At 42.9% G+C, this 8,341-nt stretch overlaps 1 protein-coding gene across 1 annotated transcript; it reads left to right on the top strand.

Moving 5' to 3' along the window:
• The first annotated feature begins 1 nt into the window (after position 1).
• On the top strand, positions 2–7,207 carry CAMLG (calcium modulating ligand). Its single transcript, XM_019506272.1, has 4 exons — positions 2–143; positions 2,323–2,780; positions 3,407–3,472; positions 5,309–7,207. The coding sequence occupies exons 1-4, from the start codon at positions 2–4 to the stop codon at positions 5,498–5,500; spliced, it is 858 nt and encodes a 285-aa protein (XP_019361817.1). The 3' UTR covers positions 5,501–7,207.
• The last annotated feature ends 1,134 nt before the right edge of the window (positions 7,208–8,341 follow it).

The raw sequence follows: 8,341 nt of genomic DNA, 5'->3' as shown, positions 1-8,341 counted from the left end.
GATGGAGGCGGCGGCCGCGGGCGGCGGGGCCGGGGGGCAGTCGGCATCCCAGCGCCGGGCCGAGCTGCGGCGAAGGAAGCTGCTGTTGAACTCGGAGGAGCGGATCAACCGGATCATGGGCTTCCACCGCCCCGCGGCCAAGGGTGAGGGCCGGCCCTGGCGCGGCTCCTGCGCGCGGTGGGGCCGGGCCGGGGCCTAAGCCGGTCGGCATCCATTCGGGGCTGCGCGCTATAAACGGTTTTCTTTTCTATTTGTAGACTCGTTTTACCTCCTCATGTCTTGACTGGCCTTCTGAAGACCCATTGTCGCAGGTCCCTCAGCTTCCTTCTGTCTGTTTGATGTCTCCGTCCCTTCCCCCGGGTTTAACGGGAATAGCAAACGGGTTTAACGGGTGTTACTTCGGGCAGCTGGCAGTGCGGCTGGCTCGGAGCAACAGGGCCAAGTTGTAATATTGCAAGTAACGACTTCAGAGCAGACGGGCTAGGAAAGGGGCAGGGCAGTAGAGGGGAGGAGCGTGCAGAGGGCCCGAGCACCAGGGTGATATGGTAATGATGCAGTTAGTGATACAGTTAGTGATCACAGGGGTGGTAAGGTGATTGTGATACAGTAGTGATATGGTTAGTAATCACAGGGGTAGTGATGCGGTGGTAGTGATGCAGTTAGCGATCACAAGGGTAGTGATACAGTGATGCTGACATGGTAGTGATACAGTAGTGATATGGTAGTGATCGCAGCGGTGGTAATAGTGGTACAGTAGTGATGTGGCTAGTGATCACAGGGGGAGTGATACGGTTCCTCATCCATAAGGATGTGCCTTTAGAAAGTAAAACTTGATCTTTTGGTGTGGGGAGGTATTTACTTGGAAAATACAGCAGATGATACTTGGTGCTTTTGCAAATTTTTATCTTAAGATGAATTGCTAGTTTCTTTGGTTCTCAGTAGACCCATCCATCGGATGCCCACTTCAGCAGCCATTTGAAGCTGAAGTGAGTATGGAGAGCCCTGAGGTCCCATCTCCCAGTTCCTTGCTCTCTCTCAACTAGATCTGCTGCTGTTTCTCCCCAAGAAGCTTCTTATGTCAATGGCTGTTGCAGAGCTGTATGAAGTGCACAGTTTTTCTTTTCAACTTCTGTTATGTTGCTTTATTTCATCTTTAAATTTTAACTGAAGCAATCTTTTGAAATACCAAAAGCAATTTTTCTTTGATATGACACATTGTTTAAAGTCATTTGCTGGCTATGGCTGTCATACAGAATTCCCCGGCAAACTTGCAGTTGATCAGAGATCATTTGTATTTCCAGAAAATTCTGTGATGAGAAGCAGTCTTGTAAGAGCTTTCAGATTTTAATTTTCAAGGGTATCTGTAAACCATGAATCAATCTGTTTTGAAATATACTGTTCTAAACTGCATTTCCCCCCTGATTTTAGTATCCATGCCTAGGGTGTCTGTGTTCTTTTCTGATGGCTTCCCTTTTTCTGTCAAGTACAAGGTCATTCTCTGCAGGTATAAGACTTCAGTTTTGCCATTGACTGGAGAGAGAAACAAGCCAAGATGTACTTCTCTGCTGCCTGTGGGCTGTCTGTTCCTTCTTCCTTTTATACAGTTGACCTACTCTGAATTCTGTCCTTATGCAGTTGTCTGTGCTTGGAATAAACTGCTCCTATCTAACAAGACTTTTTCTTTACTCTCCCCTCAAACCCAGAGCTTAATTTTTTCAAAGCTGATTGACTGCAACTACTTCAACACTTGAGATAACATACAAACAACTGAAGAAAGCATCTGCCCCACTTTTGACTAATGCTACCCAACAATTAAAAGCATATAACTTATTTGGTGTGTTTGAAAGTACTGTATTGACTTATGTATCATAGCAGCTGTACAGTGGATTGGAGCCATTTGGGTTCCTGTTGCAATTGAGAAATATCAGAAGACGCTGTTGAGGTAACAGATTTTTCCTGATGAGGTTGCCTATTTTATGGTTGGCTCTATGGTGTTCTTCATCTGGAGTTATGGTATAATTTACCAGCAGAAGCCAGGAATTCCTGAATTCTACCCCTACTTCTAATACAGAATTCTTCTCTTGCCTTGCATAAGTTGCTTATCCTTGGCCTCAGCTTCTCTGGCTATAAAATGGGACTGCCAGTGCTCACATATCTACTGAATAGGCATTCATTATTCTTTAATTTAATATATTTATTGATTGTTAAGCTGTGGTTTCACACTCATATTCGATGCATCACCCTGGATGCCCAAAATACAACGGGTTAGAGGTTGGTTTGAGCAGTGTGTAACGTATTCATTGTGTTGTTTATCCTCTTTAGGTGATGACACTCTCTCTGAATCAAAACTTCAGCTTGAACTAGAGAAGTCCAACTCCCTCCCTGTCCCCTCAGTTTCAAAGCGAATTGTGCTGGGTGATGCTGTCTGTAGTCTGGCAGGAACAGCTGATCATGCAAGTGGCATTGCGGAGCTCAAGGGAGACAAAAAGGACTTGTTCAGCAAAACTCCTGAGCTTGGTGGTGAGGGTCCCAGTGAGCTCCGGCATCGCAGCAGAGGGGAGTTGCCACCCGAACCTGCACAGCGAGCACCACGACATGGGTTAGATCAGTACATCTCGAGATTTGATGAAGCAATGAAGCTAAGGAACCAGTTGATGAGTGAGAAGCCAAGTCAAGAGAATGGGAATGCAGGGGAGGAGTTTGATTCTTTTCGGATTTTTAGACTCGTGGGCTGCGCCCTTCTTGCCATCGGAGTCCGAGCCTTCGTGTGCAAGTATTTGGTGAGTTACAGAAAACGATGCTTCACTGTGACCAGACAAAACCCAGCCTAATTGTTGCCAGTCTAGACATGTCATATACTTAGCTCCAAGGATGACTAGATACATAGAATATGATATATCAGTCCAGATGAATTGCTGGCTTTCCTTGAGGCTGGTAGTCCTCTCAGAATCAACGCTATGTACTTAGTGCGGATGCTGTGTAGCAGCTGAGAGGAATACAAACTCAAATCTTAGCCCCTGGAGACTGAGAACGTTAATTAGCACCAGAGTGCTCCAAACATCTGTTTACATCTCATCTAGTACAAAATGCCAACTCTTGAATCATAATTGGCTTTACAAAGTATTGCTATATCTCTAGCAGTAATCACAGTCTAAGGTGTTGTGAACCCCTGCACCCATCTCAGTGAAGGATCAGGCCTGATAAGGAAGAGATTCATCTTCTAATTTAGCCATTATCTATTTAGATCAGTGGTATTTATAAACATAGCTGTCATTTTCCATAGCTTTTCAGTGCAGCAGCTGAAATATTTTATTACAAATAAATGTCAGTTCTCTTGGAAGTGCAAATTACTGTGATTCCTCAATTATCTGTTTGTCTAATTCATTATCTTATATTTTCTTCTCAGTCAATATTTGCTCCATTTCTTACTCTACAACTTGCCTACATGGGATTGTCCAAGTATTTTCCAAAGGTAAGCCCAGTGCCCGAACAAAACTCATTTTGGGTGCTTTCAGCTTCCGACTTTTGTGGGGAATGTGTTTGTGGTTAGGAAGGCCTAGGTCTTCCACAGAATGTACTTTACAATACTACCCAGCACTTGAGTGTACTACAAACAGAGTCAGGTTCAATAGCTATCACTCGCAGTGTGAGACTTTGGCTCCCTTTTATTTGAAGTGAAAGGCACTTAATACGCTAGCTTTTAATCTTGGAGGACCTGAATCCAAATGTTCTTAAAAGTCTTGGGTGAAAATGAGTTTTGTGTTCTGATCTTTGTGCTTACTAAATATTTAGCTATAGCCCAGTAGGAAGCATTTACTTGGATTTTTCTTTGATTTGGTAGGATTTTGCCTTCCATTTACACTGTACTTCTCTGCGGTTGCTGTTTTTAGGCTCCATCCATAGGCACTGTTCATGTCATGCTTGACCAAACAGAATGTTTCCCTCTCAGTGAAATGGGTCCTTGACCTTTGCTGACCTGAACTCAGTTTTGGAGAAGTCTGAAATGTGGTGATTTTATTTATGCCTGTTACTTTCTGCTTCTCAACATGGTGAGATTATATCCCCTGCTTTATATTAATGGGATCGTATCACAGGTTAATCGTAAAGAAGCAGCTGCTTGCTTGATGGTTTTTGTCAGTCTGCTTTGTAAAGTCGGGCAGAATAGTACTTCATAGCCAGAGCTGAAAGAGAATATTTGCATGTTAAAAGGAATAGTAGAGTCAGTGTAGCAAGTAAGAATAAGTGAGAGTAGTAAATATGTAAGTAAAAACAGTGAACTTTCAAGTAATTATTCGATAGTGGTCTTCACAAGCTACCAGACCGCATACCAGGGTATTGGCCTCAGAACACCTGCACTAGGTTGCCTGCTAGCTAGAGCTTTTCTCTTAGTTTCTGTGGTTCTCAAAATCAGTTTTTCAACCTTTTATATTTCAGAGGTGAGTCTCTGAATTGAAAGCAAATGGTAGTTACCTATATACTCTATGTTCCAGTGAGACTTTAAACCTCAGGCTGGCCTGCCTGTGTCTGGGCTAGTGGAAAGTAAAGCTTCTGTGGGGAATCTTGAGAGGAGATGGCTGAATTCCTCTTCTTCCGTTAAAAATTCTCTAATTGTTAATGTAGAGTGCCCTGATTTTGTTTGTTTACGTAGGTTATTCTGTTTCATTATTTTGTTAAAATACATTGATGATTATGACTGTCTTAATATTTATAAATTATTTACCTTTTTGTATAATGCGTAGTTGTGGTACTAAACTGTTCTGATTCAGAACACTTTGAAATGTCATATAGGTGAACACTGCAGTCACAAAAATGTGTTTTAAATGCAATGGGATATCAATTCAAAGGTATAGGTCCCTTGACATAACTAAAACCGTGGTCCATAACAAAATGAATAGGATTTTATGCACAAAAACAGCCTACACGAAGCATCCCTACCTGGCCTTCCACAAAAGTGTGTGCGTGCATATATGTCCAGAAGTTATCTATATGTTTTAAAGCTATACTGGCAAAAATACAATTCTTTACAGAAGGAACCAGTATGGATGTGTGATGGTTTGCAACATGTCTATCCTGGCCTAACTGCGCTGGTGAACCTTTTTGCAGACAGCTGATTAGGAGACCATCAGAACATGAATTCGCACACATTTGTCACCGGTTCATACAATGATGTTAACTTCAAATGTTGGCTTGTCACTCAAAGTAGGAGGGAGTCCCCAGAGAAACTCATTGGATTTAAAATGTATTTAGAAGTTATGACTTTTCATACCCTTAGTAATCACTACTTTTTTGTTTTGTTCCTTTTTTTCAGTGCGAGAAGAAAGTGAAAACTACGGTATTAACTGCTGCTCTTTTATTGTCGGGGATCCCTGCAGAAGTGATTAGTCGCTCCATGGACACCTATAGCAAAATGGGAGATGTCTTCACAGATCTTTGTGTCTACTTCTTTACTTTTATTTTCTGCCATGAACTGCTGGTGTTTTTTGGTTCTGATGCACCGTGAGGGCTTGTAGACCTCAAAGCAGCAGTTACACACATTTTTTGCGTTCTGTATTCCTGTAACATCTGTGGATATGCAAACTGGCTTAGACCTTTAATTTAATTCTTATCTGTTGGAATGCTCGACAGGCATCTTAAAGTCACTCATTTGTGAATGGATAAACAGGGTTTCAGGGTGGGAGTGGTCTTAGTACAGTGTATTCAGCTATTGTTTCTGCACATGGCAAATGTGAAGAATAGAGTGCAAGTGTCAGTGATTGATTTCCTTTACTTGTTTAACTAGAAGACATCCTTCTTCCTCCACCCCTGACATCACTTGAATTGCTGCTCCCTTTTGGCTCAGCAGTGTGAGAGCACAAATGTGCTTTCACGAAGCCCATATGTATACACGTTGCAACTGGATACACGTAAGGACTGCTCTTCTGGTGTTGCTTCCATATTTAAAAAAATCCATGACTAATATAAAATGAATCCTTATATTCAGACTCTGAATGCTGAATAAAAAAGCCTGAGGCTTTTGCAGTGGGGTTGCCTGACACATGCCTCTTCATTGTCCTGTGGCTTGGAGCTCTCATCCTCTCTTGGTGCCATAAATTATTTGTTGTGCCAGTAACAGACTTCAAGTGAGGATTCTAGAGTGAAAAAAATCCTGTTGGCCTACAAATGCTATTAATTGTGAAGCAAGAAGGCATGTGTGCTGCTGGTCTCAAATGTTTCCATGAGCTCTTTAATCCTAGCCCTAATTTTACCCCGGCTTTCGTGTACACCCTACTTGCGCTCTTCTTTAGACAGTTCATTTTCTACAGTGAAAGCTGCACTCAGGCACCCCATTCTCTCAAGCAGTTGCTTCAATAGTCATCAAATATAGCAGTTTTATTCAACTTTTAGTTAACAAGGGAACAATTTTTTTTCCTGGATCTTTGCAAGGGTGCTTAAAACAATTTTAACTGACATCTATATTCTGTGTTTCTTTTCCTCTGTTTATAGAAAAAGACATTTGCATGTAAACATGGCCTTAATTGCTTAGTTCTGCTCCCGCTGCTTAATAGTGCTGCTGCTCAATAGCCTAAATCGAGCCCTTGGTTAGCATTCAGCAGAGCTATTTATATGTTAACTGACTTGCTAATTCCTCTCTTCTACATTTTGGTCTGAAGTCCCTCCAAATAAGCCACAGTAGGCATACTTATTCAAATCCTAAGTACGGAAACAGGCAAGGAACAAGAATTCTTATCACCATGTTATTTTGAGTTGATTCCCATATGAAGATCAATGTGCGGGTGTGGAGGGAGGGGGTGGAAACTGACACCTTTTCTGGAGCAGATGTAGAAGCAGCGAGGAGGGATGGGGGGCTCCCACAGCAGATGCCTTCTGCTCTCTAGGGGGGAGGGTAGCAGTCGTTCTGCCCCAGTCCAGGAGAAATCTGGCCTTAGTGGGATGGTGTAAACTGGAACGGGCTATTTGAGGAGGGATCTCCATCAGCCAACCCTTCCCATTACCCGTATTTGGATATTTGCTGCTACTGTATCTGAACCTGGTGTTATCCTTAACCTGTTGTCTTCGGTGTATTATTTATTTGAAGCATCCAGGTGAAGTAGACTGACACCAGATTTTCAATTGGGAGGGGATGCCTGGTTATGTTGCTAACAGTTTTGCCTCCTATTTAATCTGGTTTTGTGTTTCTCAAGTAAACAGGACTCTACTTTCTGCTTAATTTTTTTCCTCCATTTAAAATAATCTGAAATATGATGTTGTTGCACTCCTGAACCCAGGATCAGATCTCTTCTCTATGTCTGAAACAAGGAACTTGTGTTCTAAATTATGGAAGATTGCTTTGTATCGCAGTTCCTTTTTGTGTCAACATCTAAGTGTAGATGTTTAAGGATAGATTGGGGGGGGGACAACCTGATTTAGGTCCATTGGCAGAAATGCTTGGGACAAAATTTCAGCAGATGCTGATAGCTGAGATTCTAGCTATGGTTGAAATGTGAAGATTATTCTCAGAAATGATACATGACTTGACTTTCAGGATTATTTATCCGAGTTAGCAAGTGTTGCAGAAATGCAATGTAGCAGTAGGGAGGGTCAGAAAAAGCAGTGGTTACTAATATTATATCACCTTTTATAGGGCCTCCCCATCTTTATTAAACTTAAAAAAGCATTTTGACTTATACTCGTGTTTATTGTTGCATTCTGCTCTGCTCTTTTTGCATTCCTTTAACTCTGAAATAGCCAAGCAGATCATTTCCCAAGTGGCCTGAAGTACAATCGGCAGACAAGGGTCTTTGGGTGAATATAAAAGATATATTCACCCAAACAACCTTGTCTGCCGATGTCCTGAGACCAACACGGCTACAACTGACACCCCTGAAATATAATATGGAGCTTTTGAGCTGAAAGGATACTTTGTCCGGACAGGAGCAGATAGAGCCAGGGGTCGCCTGCAACCCACGGCTCTCAAGACTTGAACGACGCACAGGGCTGCCGGGGCAAATCATCCTCGATCCAGAAACGGATCTCCTTCGTCCTGCCTCGATTTGCACCCCCTCCTCCCCTTCCCTTTTGCTCACGCACGTAAATGTATCGGACGTTTATTTCTACAGCGGTTGTTTTCTATTAAATTTATTAAAATGTCATTTGTTACTTTCTGTCGCTGTTTAATTTGCTCGGGGGTGGGGGAGGGTTCCGCTCGCTCCTTTATTTCATTTCTGTTTTGAGGGGGCTCCTCGGTAACCGTCCGTTTGCAGACCCCTGCCGCGCCAGGAGCCTAGGTCCGAAGTGGGGGGAGGTTCGCATGGCTCCGGGGAGGGCGGGGGGGTTAGCACCGGAGAGGGGCCGGGGCCGAGCC

The sequence above is a fragment of the Gavialis gangeticus genome, unplaced genomic scaffold (assembly GCF_001723915.1).
Source record: "Gavialis gangeticus isolate Ggan-Ray unplaced genomic scaffold, GavGan_comp1, whole genome shotgun sequence".
Lineage (NCBI taxonomy): Eukaryota > Metazoa > Chordata > Crocodylia > Gavialidae > Gavialis > Gavialis gangeticus.
Note: the sequence above shows the minus strand (reverse complement) of the source record. Positions and strands in the feature narration are given on the sequence as shown.